This window comes from Acipenser ruthenus, chromosome 8 (genome assembly GCF_902713425.1).
Source record: "Acipenser ruthenus chromosome 8, fAciRut3.2 maternal haplotype, whole genome shotgun sequence".
In the NCBI taxonomy this organism is placed as follows: domain Eukaryota; kingdom Metazoa; phylum Chordata; class Actinopteri; order Acipenseriformes; family Acipenseridae; genus Acipenser; species Acipenser ruthenus.
In genome coordinates, this window is record NC_081196.1 from 3,633,937 (window position 1) to 3,653,646 (window position 19,710).

The following is a 19,710-nucleotide window of genomic DNA, read 5'->3' on the forward strand; positions in this document are numbered from 1 at the left end:
CACTCACCATGCTATACTATACTATACACTCACCATGCTATACTATACACTCACCATGCTTATACTATACTATACACTCACCATGCTTATACTATACTATACACTCACCATGCTTATACTATACACTCACCATGCTTATACTATACTATACCCTCACCATGCTTATACTATACTATACACTCACCATGCTTATACTATACTATACACTCACCATGCTTATACTATACTATACACTCACCATGCTTATACTATACACTCACCATGCTTATACTATACTATACCCTCACCATGCTATACTATACTATACACTCACCATGCTATACTATACTATACACTCACCATGCTATACTATACTATACACTCACCATGCTTATACTATACTATACACTCACCATGCTTATACTATACTATACCCTCACCATGCTTATACTATACTATACACTCACCATGCTTATACTATACTATACACTCACCATGCTTATACTATACTATACACTCACCATGCTATACTATACTATACACTCACCATGCTTATACTATACTATACACTCACCATGCTATACTATACTATACACTCACCATGCTATACTATACTATACACTCACCATGCTATACTATACTATACACTCACCATGCTATACTATACTATACACTCACCATGCTATACTATACTATACACTCACCATGCTATACTATACTACACACTCACCATGCTTATACTATACTATACCCTCACCATGCTTATACTATACACTCACCATGCTATACTATTAATTTATATAGTAATACTCTCCCTATGCATTTACAATGTTGCCACTATGATTAAACTATGAATTGACTAACTATCGCCATGCTTATACTACTGTATGCATTTCCTATGCTCTAACTGGATTTCACTCTCTACACTCATTTTTTCACGATTATCTTTTGTGTTTTGTTTTGAGTGTGTAAACACATGAAACTCGTTTGTCTTTCAGCCCCCTAACAGAAAAAAATGGGAATGCAGCTAGCTGAGGTTCTGCTGTAAGAGGTAGAGATCAAATAAAAAGTCCCATTCTCAGAGGGCAGATCCATTTCTTTAGGCTGGGTCTTGCTATTTTGTGCCATTATGAAGCCTCATTGTGGGGGGAGCAGCCAGACTGAGATTCTCAGTGGGAGCACTGACTCCATTTTCATGCCTGATTGAAGAGTTGTGGCTATTATCTCTATTTGCTGCTCTCCATGAGAATTGCTGTCATTTACACAAAAAAGGCACAGAGGATATTGATTTTTCCTCAATGCACTCTGGAACACTACTGTTTTTTTTTCATTGCTCATAAATTTAAAAATACTCTAGTTCTTAGTGGTAAAGAAACATAAAGTGATTTAACTTCTTTAAGAGCCCAATATTTTGTCTAAATTATCCAGAAGCAGAAACTATTAGATGTACAGCTATGGCCAAATATTTAGCATCAGGCTATAGAATTAATTAATGTTGCTTCGTAAAGTCGAATGAAACCTGACAAACAATGTTACGTTAACATATTGAATTACATATCGCTTTGTAGCTTTTCATATACTTATCGAAAAACTGACAACACTTAAAAAATGTGACATTTCAAAATCTAACATGAAATACTGTACTGCTATTATGTCTTCCAGTAGACTTTTGTGATATAATTTTGTAGCTTCTTTGAGTACATGATGTTAAATAAAAGATCTAAATTATGTTTGTATATTTTTTTTAATGATGTCTCAATCTCATTTACAATGGGGTCCTGGAAAACAATAAAAGGACAATTGCAAAGTACAAATAACACAATGCAGTTCAAACTTCATCAGCATCACACAGTGGTCAAAGAACTGAGTAAATAAGACATTTATCTATTTGTTAATGTGGACTAAAGGAGAAGCATTGGCAGGAGGTTCTAAGCAATTCCCAAATACGATCTTTAAAACCAGAGAAGGAAAGATTATCAAATTGAATCTTCATACTATGATGGAAACAGTTCCCCCTCTTCGGGAGCTGATATGCAAATGATGATTCTCCCACCATGTTCGAACCCTTGGAACAGCCACATGAACAGAATTTTGAGCACTAACTTTAAATGTGAGCCTGCTTCTGTACAAAATCCACCCGTGTGTTTAGTGTGCATTATGCCACTATGGGAAACGAGAAGTCAAGTACACGCTGGTTTCAGCTAAGGTGTTCATCCGTGTAATGAGTTTGTCTGTTCTGAGGGGGTTTGAAAGACTGGATGAGACACCTGGCTCCTTGCCGTGAAAGAAACAACCATCTGTACTTCATCCATTGCCTTTTAAGACAGAATCTGACAACAAAAAGTCTGAATTCAGTACAAAATAAGTAGCTTTTGGTTTATTCGTCGCTCTTTTTGTTGTCAAGGAAAGTCACTGTTGTGAAGAACTAACATGTCTTTGATGATTGGGAAACAATCAACAAAAAGTGAACTGTCAGATTCATGACTGTTTCCTCATATCAGCTGTCTCTGTCTTTCAGATGATGGAAATTTCAAAGGCAGTGATTGCAGGGAAAATAGGCTTTCAAACATCTTATGCACCTGTAAAAAGATGCAGCGGAAACAATTGTTTGATACCTAGATTGTTTTATGAGCTGTCATCTCATTCAGCTCTGTGTACAGCCAGGACAATTTATATTGGAGAGGCTTCTGATGGCTCTAGGTTTAAGAATGTCAATCCATTTGATGGTTCTAGGTCCAGGAACGTCAACCCATTTGAAGGTTCTAGGTCTAATATTGTCAATACATTTTATGGTTGTAGGTTTAATATTGTCAATCCATTTGATGGTTCTAGGTCCCGGATTATCAATCCATTTGATGGATTAGGTCCTGGATTATCAATCCATTGATGGTTCTAGATCTAGGATTACTATTACATGATAGAAAATGTCCTATTCATTTTTTCTTTTAGTGCAAGAGACAATGCTAAGAAATGTTCCTGGTAAGTGCACTGCAGTACCCTGCATTCACCAGCATGGTATTGAATACAAAACTCTGTCCTGTTATTGGAGCTTCTGCTATAAGACTTCTTTCACAGTCACCCAGATATGCTGTCATTCCCTTTGTGACTAACACAGATTTGCAACAGGCATATCCAACTTTTATATATTCTACAGTTATACACAATGAATAGTGCACATTTATTTATATAGCAAATTAATCAATCATGGAAAAACTGCCCCTTCGCTGGTGTGTGCTTCACATCACATGTGCACGTGTGTGTGCTTGTGTGTGTGTGTCTATACATTGCCTGCATGTCACTGACATACAGGGCACTGTCCAGTTACTTCAGCAGTCCCGTCCCTTCTTCACAAGTGGATAGCGATGCAGGTTTACTTAAATCAACAATGTCTTAACGCTGGATCTTATTAGGCAAATTATTGCAAAGTCCAATAAACTTCAAACGTTGACCTCTGTTAACACGTGTAGTTGTATAGTTTCTGCAGTAAATCGCAATCAAAACGTTTGCATGCACTTCTCATAGCGAATTCTAGGATGTATTCACACAGCTAAGTAAGTTACCTCGTCACGTTCTGAACGCCCGTGTTCGGGACGCGTACATGTGTTCGGCTCTTCACCTGGTCTCCTGCAATCTAAACCGGTGACGTGACGTCAGAGCTGGGTCTGTGTTTCATTAAAACCACATTGAGCAACAGTTTAAACTCCGCCCCGAAGACTTTGGGATTCTTCCATTCAAAAAGAAAATAGTTAATGTGACGCTCATCTTGCAGAATTCTGGAAGCAACGGGACAGCGCCCAAAAAAAACTAGAGGTTTTTTATTTAAAAATAATAATAATAATATTTGTTTTGTGAGTGGGAAATCATAAAACACCAACTAATATGGCAGAATTGAAGGTAAGGCTTGTTTAAATTGATTTAGATTGTCTGCTGTTTTGTGCATGTCTGTCTGGTTTTTGGTTTTAACTTAGAAGTAAATGGTTCAGACATCAGTTAGAAAAAAGGGATGCCAGATGCTACGTTTAACTTAACGTTTTTAAATGTTACATATTCTGTGATATTGCTTAACTGTGTATCTGTACAGAGATGTGTCGGTTGCACGTCATTGAAACATTTGTCACTGAATGAAGTTTTAAGTAAAGAAGAAACTAAAGAAGAAAAAAAACTGAACAGTGGAGCGGCGTTTGGGGGCGTTGCAAAATAAACCAATGGGATCGTCTCAAACTGCATCTGCCCAGCTGCGGTGTTATCACCCCTTTGCAACAAATTAACCGTTATAAAAGTTTACCATAATAAAGCACCGGTAAGCATATATATATATATATATATATATATATATATATATATATATATATATATATATATATATATATATATCAATGTGCTGTTCATAACACTTAAACCAATGTTATGTTCATAACACCAGCCTAAGAAGCACTGTCTGCTGAATAGGTAAGGGTGCATTTAACCCAAGTGTTCCACGTGGAATTGAACCCAGATGACCACAGCCCCAATCTTAGGCAAACAATGATTCAGCAACATTCCTCTGGCCTTGGTGCATGCATTAGGAGGCTGTGTGGTCCAGTGGTTAAAGAAAAGGGGTTTGTGACCAAGCAGTCCCTGGTTCACATCCCAGCTCAGCCACTGATTCACTGTGTGGCCCTGAGCAAGTCATTTAACCTCCTTGTGCCCCATCTTTCAGATGAGACTTTGTTGTAAGTGACTCTGCAGCTGATGCATAGTTCATACACCCTAGTCTCTGTAAGTCGCCTTGGATAAAGGCGTCTGCTAAATAATATTGCAGTTTTTTTACAGCAACATCTGTGAACAGTACATTTAAGTGCAAGGTGACATTAAATACTAACCACAACATGATGTATCCCAAGTGTACTATGGTTCATTTGTTTACAATAAATAATTCGATATTTAGTCTCCATCCATCCATTTCTTCCTCTTCTGTAAGGTAACACATTCAGTTTAATTGGTAATTCTAACACTGCTGGAAATCAAGTGGGAATAAAGTTAGGAGTCGGACAGAGGGAAGGAGACACTTCTTCACACAGAGAGTGGAGAGGGGATTAAGAGGCCTTGATTTATTTGTAAATTAACAAGGGTTTTGACTGTGCCTTTGGGGAATGCAAACAAACTAGACTGTCAACAAGGACAGTCTTTCAACAAGAACGCTAAACTACGAAGCAATGTAGCAAGCAGAGACCAATAGCTTACATTTAATGTAAAACTGAGTGATGGCAGTTTTAACATTCTGTGGGACGAGTTTATAAAAGTTATCAAGTTAAAGCCGTACAGCAGCATACATTTCCCTTGAAGTATAATAAGTAGGTTTTGGAACACAGACAACCTCCCATACATGTCTCTTACAGAAGGAATGAAGGTTTACAGATGGTCAGACATACAACCTTGCAGGGCGTTTGAAATGTCTTTTTCTCAGACCTCCACCTTTACCTGACATCCGTGATGGAGCCGGACAGAAAGTCGTCCTTTGATCACCCCAGTGTAGAGATACATACCCTCTACAGCCCTGTCAGTACAAGTGTTGTAAGCCGTGAAGGCTGTGGAGTGTCATCTAAGACTCCAGTACTCTTCCAGGAATGTACAGTGATCTATCTTTCCCTGCCTTCCGCAGTATTTGACTGGATTTGGTAATGAGTTTGCCACAGAAGACCCTCGCTGCCCAGGAGCTTTACCTGAAGGACAGGTATGACTTTGTTAACAAACTCAAAATACACCTCTTTCACATGCTGCAGTACTGGTATATATTAAAGCATTCAAAGTCTTTGTAAGATCCTCTCTCCAATATCCATGAAGCACACCTCTGTTTAATGTGAGTTCAAGTCCATTTTAATAATGTTTTATTTATTATCTATTTAATGTGCCTTTTTGGCAATGATCACTGTTCTTGCATATTTGTAAAGTTGTAATGAGTGATTGATTTGCTAATTTTTCAAAACACTCAAACAAGCTACTGCACTACAAAACACTCTTTCGGACATGTCTCACATTGACAAATACCAGTGTGGCAGAATGCTATGGTATCCTTGTTACAGATTATTCTTGCAATTGGCATGTCAAGTATCTTCAAGTTACTGACCTGTCCGTGTCTGCATTGCAGAACAATCCCCAGGTTTGCCCCTACGGTCTGTATGCAGAGCAATTATCTGGGTCAGCATTCACCTGCCCACGGCCAGCCAATAAGAGAAGGTAACAGCACAGGGTTGCTCATTAAACCCCTGTGAAAGTTGTTCAAATGAGTTTTGTATAATAGTACCATGCTGAGTTTACTCTCGACCCTCGGCAGCAGTGTGGAGTAGTGGTTAGGGCTCTGGACTCTTGACCGGAGGGTCGTGGTTTCAATCCCAGTGGGGGGACACTACTGCTGAACAAGGTACTTTACCTAGATTGCACCAGTAAAAACCCAATTGTATAAATGGGTAATTGTATGAAAAAAAAATATGATATCTGTATAATATATAATGTGATATCTTGTAACAATTGTAAGTTGCCCTGGGGGTGTCTGCTAATAAATAATAATATATATATATATTTAAGTCTTGGCAGGGAACTCTTCTACCCCATAGACTTCACATACAAAAAAAAAAAAAAAAAAAAACACTTAAGTGGGCATTTTAAGACATTAATAACAGATCATATTCAAAACATATTTAGTTTTTTTTAATAGAAAATCTGCATTATTTTTTGATAAAAAAAAATAAAGAGAAGCAAATGCAGCACTGCAGTGTGAATGAAAGCGTCTTCTTGATTCCTCAGCTGGCTGTATCGGATCCTGCCCTCAGTGCGTCACAAGCCCTTTGCTCCAGTGGAGCAGGGAGCCCTGACACACAACTGGGACGAAGCTGAGCCGGAACCCAACCAGGTAGCCCCTTCACCTCCACCCATGCAGATCGATTTCACATGTGAGCAGGGCTGCAAACCCTGCCATTACTGACTATGACCACGATCATGCAAACTGGGGCTGCTGCACTTTGTTATGCTTTTGTTCTGTGTTGCTGTTTGAATGATTGTGTCCTGTTTGAATGATTTGTCTCTTTTTGCTATTGATTTTATGATGTTGCCATCTTCTCTTGCCAGGACCCGTTTTGTAAACGAAATGTATATCTCAAGGGTTCTGTCCTGGTTAAAGAAATACTTTTTGAATTCTAAATACAGTTGGTGTACAGAACAGTAGTTTTAAAATTCCAGACACTGACTGTAAAATATTACCAACAAAATATTCAGAATACATTCCCCTGTTCATTTTCAGCTCCGATGGTTGCCTTTCACTGTTCCTAAAGCAAATGAAAAGAAGATAGACTTTGTGACGGTAGGCTGAGTTGTTCTTTATTTTTTGGTCTAGATTTGTAGTTTCATACAGTGCTTTAATGAGCTGTTCTACAGAAACAGGTATTGAATTATAGGCAGCCCACCTGTTCTGTCCTAAAGGAACAGATTCAGCCAATTGCATTCACTTAACCCTGATGAACAAGGCTGCCTTCTGTAGAAGACTTCTGCTTACATGCAAATAAAAACCTAATGTTTATTGCACAGTGTTGTAAACACAGTAAAAGTGTCATGAAGCACAGAGAACTGTGACAAGGCACACTAAATGTGTCATTTAATATTTGTTAGCAAAGCACCATTTATTTTTGTACTGTTTAAAATGATTTCAGGGTTTGCACACACTGTGCGGCGCAGGGGATGCAAGGTCTCGCAATGGCCTCGCTATTCATGTTTACACCTGCAACACTTCTATGATTGACAGGTATGGTTTGAAACAGCTTTTATAGAATGTGTTTTATTTTAACATTGAAGCTCAGTTTTTTAAAACTATGTATAAATGGCCAGTAGGGGGCATCCTTGGGCTACTGAAGGAGTGAAAAAGATTCCTAAACAGAAGAGTAGTGCAGGTCTTGTCATTATTACACATGTTATAAACCTAAACCACATTGCCTTTACCTTACACCTTTAACTAATCAGGAGGGCTGGTCAGGTTACCAGAGACTGTGAGTTTAAACATACTGTTAACTGTTTTAGTCTTTGTAAATGAAACCGTTATCATCAAACAGTCACAAGACATCTTGTAGGTTGACTATGATTGTTTTAAGCTCTGTTCTGAAATGCATTACATGTTTCAGGTGCTTCAACAACTCCGATGGTGATTTTCTAATTGGTAAGTTGGCAGTAACCTTTTAGGCTTGTCTAAGGCTGATACAAATCAGTTTTGTTTAGACAGTACTGGTACTGGGGTTGTTGACTTGCACATACTGTACCAACTTCTAAACAAACTCAAGTAGGGGACCAAACAGAACCTGCTCCTCCCGTTTCTCTCGTTCTCATGACACTGCTGTGTTGTTTGGTTTCTCTTCTGTGCATTTATGAGATGCTGTATTCTTGTATCTAGTGCCTCAGCTTGGAGTACTGCTAATCACAACAGAATTTGGAAAGATGATGGTGGAGCCTAATGAGACCTGTGTTGTTCAGGTAATGGGCGATTTCATTTGTGCTCTATGCTATTGGTTATCTTCAGACTCTTCAACCAGCTACACAGTTTAATTGAATACATTGTTCATCCTCTTAAGAGATGCATACTCTGCTATGCAGCATGTGTTAAGTTTCAAGGTTGACCGAACACTCCTGTCCCCATTATCCATGATTGGAAACACCAGTGTGGATTTCAGGCAACTGCTGGAAAGAGGCAGGTGGTTTTCAATGGTATCAAATGGTTATCATAGTGCTGTCCAGTCTGCCCATGGCTACCAATACTCCTATTGGAAGTGTTTCATGTTTTTTGTCCCTGTATAGTTTTATGCACAATGTTAATAGGAAGAGTATGTTTAGTATGGGTCACCTTGCATCCTTATCTGTTTCATCTCTAGCAAGGGATGCGTTTCAGTGTGGAGGTCTTTGGGGAGACCCGAGGCTACATCCTGGAGGTATTTGGTGCCCATTTTGAACTCCCAGACCTTGGACCTATTGGTAAGAAAACTTCTGTTCTTTAACAAAAAGAAAACATGCCACTGGAACACCTCTTCTAAATGTCATGCTCTTCTGTTAGGTGCCAATGGCTTGGCTAATCCCCGTGATTTTCTGGTGCCCACTGCTTGGTATGAAGATCGGAAGGTACCGAGCGGATACACTGTCATAAACAAGTACCAGGGCAAGATGTTTGCAGCTCAACAGGTACAGTAAGACATACCGTGCGGGACAAGAAATACCACAGCTATTAACCCCATCACAAAAGATGTATTACTTAGTCCATTGTTACTTGCAGGAATTTAAGAATCTTAGATGATGGATGCTAGGGCTTTCTGAGCAGTTAAAGACATTGGGTTAAGTAAGTGAGCCACTCAGAACAGCTCAGTGAAATAACCCACAACAGCAGGCTCAGTCCAGCTCCTACTGAGCAGCACAGAGACGCTACAGAGCAGATTACATCAGTTCCTTAGCACACCCATTATTACACTCAGAATGCATTTTTGTGTGGATTTTTTTTTTTTAACTGTAAATTGATCTTCCTTTTTTGTCTTGTAGGACTTTTCCCCCTTTAACGTCGTGGCCTGGCATGGAAACTACACCCCCTACAAGTACAACCTTACAAACTTCATGGTCATCAACTGTGTGGAATTTGACCATGCTGTAAGTTCGGTATTGCAGTGATCTAGTCTGTATTCCCCATCTCTTAATGGGCACAGCTTGCTGTTCTACAGGCGTCTCTGCTTTCTTGTGTTTTGCAGGATCCCTCTATTTTCACAGTCCTGACGGCTAAATCAACTCGCCCAGGCGTGGCCATAGCCGACTTCGTGATCTTCCCACCTCGCTGGGGCGTGGCCAATAACACATTCAGGCCACCCTACTATCACAGTAAAGTCATGTTTGTTAAATTGTATGGTTTTGGGCACGTGCTGGAAAAAGTAGGAGAAGAAATTAGTTAATGCATTTGTGTATACATGTCTTTTTTGGTTTTATTTAGGGGTGAGGTTTAGTTTTAAGGGAACACATCCCTTCAATAAGATTTAGGCTGGTTATGGAATTTACAGTCTTACTGAGAATAATTAAAGAAGATAAATCAGGAAAATAGTAATTTGCAAGTTGCCATTTATTTAGCAGGTGACTGTATCTGGCGTGACAGTTGATCACCCATAGAAAAGGATCAGCTTACAGAAAAATCTACATTGTGGCCCAATTAAATAAAGCCAGTCACTCCTTGCAGTTATAAGCTATTTAAGAACATAAGCACTGAGAATAAAGTACAATCATACCTGGATCTAACATTCAGAAACTCAGTTGAGAAAGGCTTGATGTAGCAACCTACACAAATATTCATTGCAACAACAATACTTGCAACTCTGAGTACAAATAAATGCTATACTGACAGAATTATTCATGAAGGGTCACCATAACTCATCATAAAAATAAAAAAAAACTTTCCTTTTCCATGTGGCAAGTGTCTAAAGACATAAAGGTATATTGTTTCACATATAAGAAAGCATTATCACCTCTCCTTCCCCTCCATCTCTTAGGGAACTGCATGAGCGAGTTCATGGGCTTGATCAAGGGCCACTACGAGGCTAAAGCGGAGGGATTCCAGCCAGGAGGGGGCAGTCTTCACAGCATCATGACCCCGCACGGCCCCGACGCAGACTGCTTTGAGAAGGCAAGCCAGGCAGACCTGAAGCCAGAGAGGGTGGCCGACGGGACCATGGTAAACCTGCTGCTGATGCGTTTCAGGCAGAGCTTATCAAGCCCTCTCACACTATCTGAATACTGTCAATATCCCTCGTACAGCTGCAATTACCAAGGCTTTTCTTATACATTTTACTAGCACTACACCTTTCTCACAAGTCCATTACCATTTTGAGATAGTTTAGTTTTCCAGGCTATTTCCACTTTGAACGTTGATGATGCTCATCTATCCTGTCACAGCAGCACATTAAGTTTATTTCCTGTGCTGCGGGTAATAGTATACTGCTTTTATGAACTTTTTTTTGCATCGTTGTGTCATTCTATCATATCCTTAATGAAGTCCAAGTGATCCCTCGAAGGAGCAGCTATTAATATGTACTTTATATTAGTGTTGGGCACTGTCTCCAGCATGTTTCGCATCCAGAAGCTTTTCTTTTTCCTAGGCTTTTATGTTCGAGTCCTCCTTCAGCATGGCTGTCACTAAATGGGGCCTGGACACCTGTAAACGGCTGGATAAGAATTATTATAAATGCTGGGAGCCCATCAAAAGCCACTTCAATCCCAACTGGAAACCAAGCAGCAAGTAAAACACAGCAGGTAAACTCTCACACTGTTGAGGCCTGAAACCTCAGAGGGTATCCATTCTGTGCACATGGGATCTTTACCTCCCCAGCAGAATACAAAACATAAATGCTATGAATATACAACATACACGTATTTATTATCTTCACTTATATTTAATCCAATAGAGCCTTCTAGGAAGTGAAAATACTTGATTCCCTCCATCCCCACATTATTGTGAATCCTCCAAGTCAGATTTAACAACTACTGTGTGCATTGCAGCAAGCAGACTGCAATATATATATATATATATATATATATATATATATATATATATATATATATATATATATATATATATATATTTTTATTATTTAGTTTTACCATAAAATAAAACAGTTTCTTCACTTTTTTACTTCAGGAGAAACCAGAAGACCATGGATGAAGAAACTTTACTGACAATTCAATGTTATGAAATTTGCTACAAAGATGGCCTTTTCTGAATAAATTGAAGGAAGTTTCTCTCTTTTTTTTCCCCAAAAAATTTAACTTTGCACAATTAAAAAAAAAGAATGTAACAAATTCAATTCACACATTATGCAAAATTGCTCAACAGTGCAAAGTGGAACATTAATTATGGAATAATACTAAAAGAACATTTGAGAAACGTTTCAACTAGAAGTTTCTCAATGTCTTCAGTATACATTAACACTAAGAATTAACAGGTTATTTTAGTTCTACTAGAACATTCATTAATGTTGAAATGAATAGTAAACCAGATTTATACTTTTAAAAATGATACTCACGCATCTCTACAGTTTAATAGGGCAGCAGTGTGGAGTAGCGGTCAGGGCTCTGGACTCTTGACCGGAGGGTCGTGGGTTCAATCCCAGGTGGGGACACTGCTGCTGTACCCTTGAGCAAGGTACTTTACCTAGATTGCACCAGTAAAAACCCAACTGTATAAATGGGTAATTGTATGTAAAAATAATGTGATATCTTGTAAGTCGCCCTGGATAAGGGCGTCTGCTAAGAAAGAAATTATTATTAATATACTCCCTACATGTGAAATTGCAATAAGGGAATGGTACAGGTCACTATGTTATTGCTCAGATTAAGTAATTACACTATTTTGTATCAAGTCACAGCCACTTCAGGATGCAAGTGTGATGTGTAATTTTTTTTTTTTTTTTTTTTTTTTTTTTTAAATAGTGACGAATCACGTATTTAATTTGTATATTAAAAGAACAAAACATTCCTGTTAAACTCCTTAGTAAAATGTATTAATACAAATATGAATAAATAAATAAACAAACAATCTACTTATTGTGTTGTGTTTTACTTCAACTAACTCAGACTGCAATATTATCAAATGCCCAGAGCCACCTTCACGATGGCTAGATGCACTCAAATTTTTGTATATTTACTGTAACTGTCCATTCTGGACTTCTTTAAAAGGGATCCAATACTGTTGCACCTGAAGACACCTAATCAAACCCTGGAGTCAGCAACTTCCACAATAATAAGATTTATTATTACAATACAGCTGCTATTAAACATAAGGAGTCCTTCAGAAATGTGCGAAGGCAGCTTGCAGGAGGAGTCTCAAGATGACAACTGGAAGGGGCGTTCAATTGTGCCATCTTGGATCATCTTCTCCTTACGATCCTTAAATAAAAAAGAGAAAGTATTAAGGATGAGCTCATTTGCAGTGAAGACTGGAAATGATCATTGTGGGTCATGGGTTTAACCCCAAATATTAATAAAGCTGTGCTGGAGGAAAAAAAAAAGTGAATTGTGTTTCCTCGATATTTTAATGCTTCATTTTGTTACATTTCAAAATGAGTATGTGGCTGAGTTTAAAATCAGAGATGTCCCAAGATAGCCATGATCAGGGAGTGCTTCAAATGCCATAAAAGGGTTTTCACGCACAAACACTGCACATCATTTGGAGTTTTTCTACCAAAAACTACAGATTTTCCTGCCTTCACTTCTAAATGAAAAGAGCCATACTGTGGAGCTCAATGAGCCGTATACTGTGGATCGTTGAATAGCCCTGGTTTAAACTGACTTGTGCATTTCACAAGTTTCAAATACGTTTTAAAACAGCTACCAAGTCAAAACCAAGCTACATTTGTTCAGAAAAGAAAAACTGGACACTGTGCTCACCCTGTCTGTTTTGAAGACAAAGTACCAGAACAAAAGAGGGGCTATCCCACACACAGCCCCCAGTAAAGAGTTCTTGGGGGTGGGCCTGAAGGTAGGGTAAACGTTGGAGACACGGGCATAGGTCCAGCGGGTCAGAGACGGGTCTTCCTAAAAAACAAACAAGCAGGAACCAAATTAATTAATAAAACTTGACAGGACCATTCTCAGGGATATGAAAACGCATATGAGAAACAAGCATGCCCATGGCATTCATTCCACTGGCAAATTCAACATTATATAATCCCAGATTCTGACCCACTCAATACCTTGTATTAAAGCATGTCACGAACAAGTTTAATCACAATTAAATCAGCGCTTTTAAAAACTTAGGGCTACACTAACAGAGACAAGATGCCTCCATATACCTGAGTGTAACACTCTTAATAACTAGTTAACAGTCATGCTTATCATAACAGGATAAGCAGCAGTCTTCCCAATAGCATAAAGAACTTCCTTAGCAAGGTTTATCAGAACTTAACAAGCTGTTCTCTAGACATTCTCTAAACCGACACACTCATCAGCTTTTTAAGTTTGTAAAAACTACCTGGTGGTCCACAGTTAAAAACAGGGATGGAAATAAGACTCCTATTGCAAAGCAGTTTCTTCCATGGCAGGTTTTAATATGTACTGATTAACCACAGTGTGTAGTATAGGTAACAAGCTCAGCGTCTTATTAAACTCGTAGTAACACTGCTATGCAATGGGAGTCTTATTTCCATCCCTGGAATAAAAGACGTGACTCAAGCCAAGGTCAATTACAGCAGGACATAATTTGCGAAGTCCAGGAGCAGATTTTTCTCTGTTCATTACAGATATTTATTATGACCACAGTGAGCACGTCTCAGTATCATTCGGTTACAACAAACTACGCTGATTTATTGGGTAGGGTACAGACTTAGATTGCTAAACAGCTCGGACTGTGTACAGTATGTACTGACAATGGTCGTGACCCTCCGCGGATTGTTCAGCTGCAGTTGAAACTGTCTCTTCAGCTGGGCTCGAATCGCTGCCCTCTCCTCCTCTGCCTTCCTTTTAGCCGGGGAAACTGCAAAATACTCTGCAGGGTCCAAGGTTTTAGGACGAGACGCCAAGGGCGCATCCCGGTAATCCGCCATCTTGAAAGCACCCTCGATTCAAACACAACACAACTTTATTTACACTGAGCCATGGACACATTTATTTGAAACTTTATTGACACAAACAGAGTCCATCTGAAAACAGTCTCGAGAAACATTTATTGTTGAGAATACAGTACTGTAGTCAAATTGAGATAACATAAGCCTTAAAATAATAAAGCTATTTACAGGTTTTTTCCCCCACCCACAAATGATCTTCATAGCGGCAGAACAAAATAGTTTTCAGTTGAACTTGAATAGGTTCCTGCTCAATACAACTTCGCGCGAGACGTCGTCAATGGGTCGCTAAGCAACAGGTGGTATCTAAGTCAACAATAAACAAACTCAGAGAAGAAACGCAGCATGGCGAATTCACGAGCACCAGCACCAGTAACGGCAGACGAGATGGTAGACGCAGCGTTTTACCTGGAGAAAGTTTCAATAGCTGACGATTCAGAGGATGGCTATGAATACGAAGAGGTCCCAGCAGATGATGACTGGAGCATCACAGAGGGGGATGACGATTTGGAAAACACAGTGAAAGCCATCTCTGAACAAACAGATAACACACAGGCAGCAGACCAGAGGGCAGCCTTAGCCAAACAGCCAGTTTCTCACAAGCCGGAGGCAGTGGACGATTTCCTCAGAAACTTCCTCATAAAAATGGGCATGAGCAAAACCCTTGACTGCTTCCAGACAGAGTGGTATGAGATGACATACAGAGGCCTGCTGAACGCGGAGCAGGTAGGGTTTGTCCCTGACGTGTACTCCCACAATCAGCACCTGGAAAACGAGATTAAAAGCCTGAAGAAAGAACAGGGGACTTACAAGCGGGCTGCTTTGAAAGCTGGGGATGTTCTAGTGAAGCTGCGGAAGGAACGGGATTTTCACAGGATGCAGCACAAGAGGGTTGTGCAGGAAAAGAACAGGCTCATCAGTGACATCAAAAGGCTGAAAACGCACTATGCCTCATACGAGCCAGCGCTGAGGCAGCTGCAAGACAAATATAAAACTGCTCTGAAGCACAAAATGCTCACAAGCTTGGAGAGGGACAGAGCCGCGGGGCAGATCACTGGGTTACAAGCAACACTGCGTAATATACAGCCTGAGCAGCAGATGCCTCCTCTGAGCACTGCGATACAGAGACCTTGCAAAGAGGCTAGTGGGGCACAGGGAGGCTGCAGACAGAAACAGGAGAGCAGGGAGAAGATGCTGCTCACAGATTTGGTTGCTCCATACGATCCCGCGAAAGACCCAACCAAGCAGACTGTTAACAAGTACCCAGATGATTCCGAATTTCCTCTCGATACCCGAGTGAACCCCAACCTCGCCCAGGTCAAAGGCCAAGCCAGTCACGTGACCAGGTCCAGTGGATACAGGCTAACCAACACCCTGAAAGTGCACGAGCTGGCTGTTAGCAGCCTGGCAGCGCACCCTCGTAAGCAGATCGTAGTGACTACCAGCGATGACTGCCACTGGAAGATGTGGTCAGTCCCTAACGGGGACATCATAATGGCTGGAGAAGGGCACAGCGATTGGCTGTCCAGCTGCTGCTTTCACCCCGAGGGCAATAAGCTGGCAACTACCAGCGGGGACACAACTGTGAAAATCTGGGACTTCTCCAAGGGCGAGTGTGTGCTCACGTTCGAGGGGCACACTCACGCGGTTTGGGGCTGCTCCTGGCATTCCTGTGGTGACTTCCTGGCCTCCTGTTCTATGGACAACACCAGCAAGATCTGGGACCTGAACAGCAAGAGATGCCGCTACACTCTGCGTGGGCATGCCGACTCGGTTAACAGTGTAGAGTTCCTGCCCTTCTCCAACACTCTGCTCACAAGTTCTGCAGACAAAACCCTCTCGCTCTGGGATGCAAGAACTGGTCTCTGCGCTCAGACATTTTATGGGCATCTGCACTCCTGTAACCACGCCACCTTTAACTTGACGGGCGACACCGTTGTGTCATGCGACTCCTACGGGGTAGTGAAGCTTTGGGATGTGCGGAAGGTGGCGGCGATGTTAACCGTTGACACAGGTCCTCACCCTAGCAACTGTGCCACCTTTGACCTATCAGGTCGTCTGGTGGCTATAGCCAGCAATGACGGAGCAGTGAAACTCCTGGATCTTGCATCTGGGCAGGTCTCAAGTTTATTGGGACATGAGGATGCCGTACAGAGTGTGATCTACGACTGCAAGGGTGAATTCCTTCTGTCAGGCAGTTCTGATGGTACTGTGCAGGTCTGGTCTTGAAAATATACTTCGTACAGCTGTAATAGAATAGAATATGTTCATTATATATCTGCTTCTGTGTGTGGATTTGATGAGGTTTTACTGATTTCCTAATAATTTTTTTTTAAAAAAAAACTGTACTATTGGGCTTGCCTTCTCTGATTGCATAACCCTAAAACCCTTAAGTCTCTGTACTGTATCAATAGCAAACACGTGGTTCAGTATTGATAACTTAGTGATAAATACTGGCAATACCATTCATACCAAAATGGAAATGCAAACATCAATTGCTTTATTTTGATATGCATGGTAACTTATTATAATCACCATTTATAAACACCAACATATATAAACCAATTTCTTAACACTAGCAATAGTATCACCCTAATACTCTACCCTTGCAGTATACTACATTCTTAGAAGGAATACCTGTCAAGCTAAATATTTAGTTTTAATGCTCTTTGTAGCATGAATAGTGTATTTCTTAAAATTAAGTGTAACCACAAGAGTTTGTACTTCTGTTTATTTATTTTTTGGCTTTATTCTAAATATTTATGAAGAATGATTTGTACAGAATTGTGCAGGAACAACTATTATTATTTTCAGGAAGAAGTAAAACAATAATTCATTATTACTACGTCATATTTTTTAAATAAACTTTAACAAAAAACAGATTGCATTTAAACACTTATCCCACTGTCAGTTTGCAACATTGGACCACTAGATGGCACCAGCTGAGTTGAATACTGTGCATCTTACCATCTCCCAAGGTGACACTTGCAGCACAGCAGTGTACAGGTCTGGATTCTGGAACATACAGTACTTGACCAGCACTGGTTGTCACCAGTAGTCTAGAATGTGCAATGGAAGCCCCTCCTGAAAGGAAAGAGAAATCTGATTGTTGGTGGTACAGATATCGAAATGCAAATTGATGAAGGGGCTTCTTAATTACAAAAATGGAGCGGGTGGGAGGGAGGGAATGATTATTACTGGAACTTTGTGACATCAGATTTTCCCAGCTGCAAAGTCACTGGTAAGTGTTGCCTGTAGCTATAAGCTGAGAGTCTATGACAGCTGCCACTCTTGCTAGTTAGAACTCATCCTGATATTGTGCACCGGCTCATCCCAAATGCTTGCGTCAAACTGCAGCTCGTGTGATTGATGTAAAGTGAGAACCTCTCTGCTTCAATCAACAAGGAGCAAAGGCAGAAACATTTACTTACATTACAGTTGAGTCGAGTTCCCACAAGAGGAAAGGACCCAGGGGAGGCGATGAGGATTGGGTTTCAACTGAGGGACTGCAGCGATACCAGCGACTAATTAAAATGAGAATATTAAAATCTGTATATCCTTAATAAAAGTCTTTACTCATCCCTTTTTCCATTTCTAAACTACCTTCAAGTCACATAAATTTGTTGAATTGTGAATGATATTAAAAACAATTTTAAGGGCCAAACTCAGTACAGTACATCGTACCCCGTTCAGACGGGTGTTTCCTTGTTTTCTGAGCTAAAATCATTTGTGCAGGCCGGTCAAGCGCAGTACATGGTGTACCCCTTGTTAAAGCATACCACAAAATAACACCACACGGGTTCAAATCCCAGCACAGCCACTGACTCACTGTTTGTGACCCTGAGCAAGTCCTCTTTGTGTCCGTCCTTCGGATGAGACGTAAAAACAAGGTCCTGTTGTAAGTGACTCTGCAGCAGCAGTTGTGATGCATAGTTCAGCCCCCAGTCTCTGTAAGTCGCTTTGGATAAAAGCGTCTGCTAAATGACTCATTAATAATAATAATAATAATAATAATAATAATAATAATAATAATAATAATAATAATAATAATAATAATAATAATAATAATATGTGTGTCTGCAACCTTCCTTATACTGATGTGTCTCAGTCACCACGCTTACCCTGCTAAATAATATTTCAGGAATGTTTTCAACGGTAACAGATGAGTGCTTGTGCAATGTGATGCTATCAATAAAAACAATAAGGATTTCTGGCTCCTTTTATACATGTGGCCACTCCCCAATTAGCACCAATTCCCTAACTGGGGACTGGCCACGCCTGTGATTGCTGGCAGGGACAGATTTAACCCCATCCCTGTCACTCTTACATTCCCACACTCACTATTTACACAGCAGAGCTTCTGCCCTGCTACAATATCCTTATTCCATACCCTTTGGATGCAGTGTGATGGTCCATTAGGTAAATTAGGTTCACCACCGAATGTGAATGAATGATTAAGCTAACATGTTTGGGTGTATTTGGTTTTCCTGCATAGTTCACAAACCCCCCTCATGTTAAATGATACAAGTCATTAAAGCCATGTCATGTTGCACAGGCAGTGTTGTGTCTGGAACTGGTTTGTTTGGGTGGAAATGAGAAAAAAAAAAACAATACAAAGGTCTGTGGAGAATATTATTGAGCAACCCAAACAGAAAACTGCATACTATAATTGATCCTGCCTGGGGCTAGACATTGTGAAACTCTGACAGTCCTGATTTTTTTTATAGCAATGACTGATTTGCTATAGCCTGCAAGCTGGTATTTACAGCTTAAAAAAATGTTTTACTTGATCCAATGAAGTACCCTTATGTATGTATATGCTAAGGGTTGAAAGGTGTGGGGCTCCCAGCCTAAACATATCAATGTTCAGCAAACACATACTGTGGCCCAGGCCTTAACAATATGTGAAAATACATGTCATTTCATAAAGATCTGAAATGCTGTCTGCAGAAGCACAGTGCTTTATTGTGGCTTGTATGATATGAGGGCAACATTGTATTCACTGTGTCCCACACTGTGCACCACATCCTTTCACTGTGCAGGAGCAGAGCTGACAGAGACAACATTGTAGTCCATCCATATGTGTGATCGCACAAACTACTGAACTTTGACTGGAAGTAGAAGCAGCCCTGGC

The 19,710-nt window shown here is 40.1% G+C and overlaps 3 protein-coding genes across 3 annotated transcripts; 2 read left to right on the forward strand and 1 right to left on the reverse strand.

Annotated features, from left to right (window-relative positions):
* The first annotated feature begins 3,696 nt into the window (after positions 1–3,696).
* Positions 3,697–12,557, forward strand: LOC117405197 (homogentisate 1,2-dioxygenase-like). Its single transcript, XM_034008064.3, has 15 exons — positions 3,697–3,873; positions 5,621–5,692; positions 6,107–6,195; positions 6,763–6,868; positions 7,256–7,315; positions 7,662–7,753; positions 8,127–8,161; positions 8,393–8,472; positions 8,868–8,967; positions 9,047–9,171; positions 9,523–9,627; positions 9,726–9,852; positions 10,512–10,693; positions 11,118–11,271; positions 11,657–12,557. The coding sequence occupies exons 1-14, from the start codon at positions 3,859–3,861 to the stop codon at positions 11,259–11,261; spliced, it is 1,332 nt and encodes a 443-aa protein (XP_033863955.3). The 5' UTR covers positions 3,697–3,858; the 3' UTR covers positions 11,262–11,271; positions 11,657–12,557.
* A 190-nt stretch (positions 12,558–12,747) lies between these two features.
* Positions 12,748–14,595, reverse strand: LOC117972907 (NADH dehydrogenase [ubiquinone] 1 beta subcomplex subunit 4-like). The gene is made up of 3 exons (XM_034923318.2): positions 14,382–14,595; positions 13,405–13,551; positions 12,748–12,903 (listed from the first exon to the last, which is right to left on the reverse strand). Exons 1-3 carry the CDS (start codon positions 14,556–14,558, stop codon positions 12,841–12,843), a joined length of 387 nt encoding a protein of 128 aa, XP_034779209.1. The 5' UTR covers positions 14,559–14,595; the 3' UTR covers positions 12,748–12,840.
* Positions 14,596–14,633: 38 nt separating this feature from the next.
* On the forward strand, positions 14,634–17,741 carry LOC131737680 (sperm-associated antigen 16 protein-like). Its single transcript, XM_059028093.1, has one exon. It carries the CDS (start codon positions 14,922–14,924, stop codon positions 16,803–16,805), a length of 1,884 nt encoding a protein of 627 aa, XP_058884076.1. The 5' UTR covers positions 14,634–14,921; the 3' UTR covers positions 16,806–17,741.
* The last annotated feature ends 1,969 nt before the right edge of the window (positions 17,742–19,710 follow it).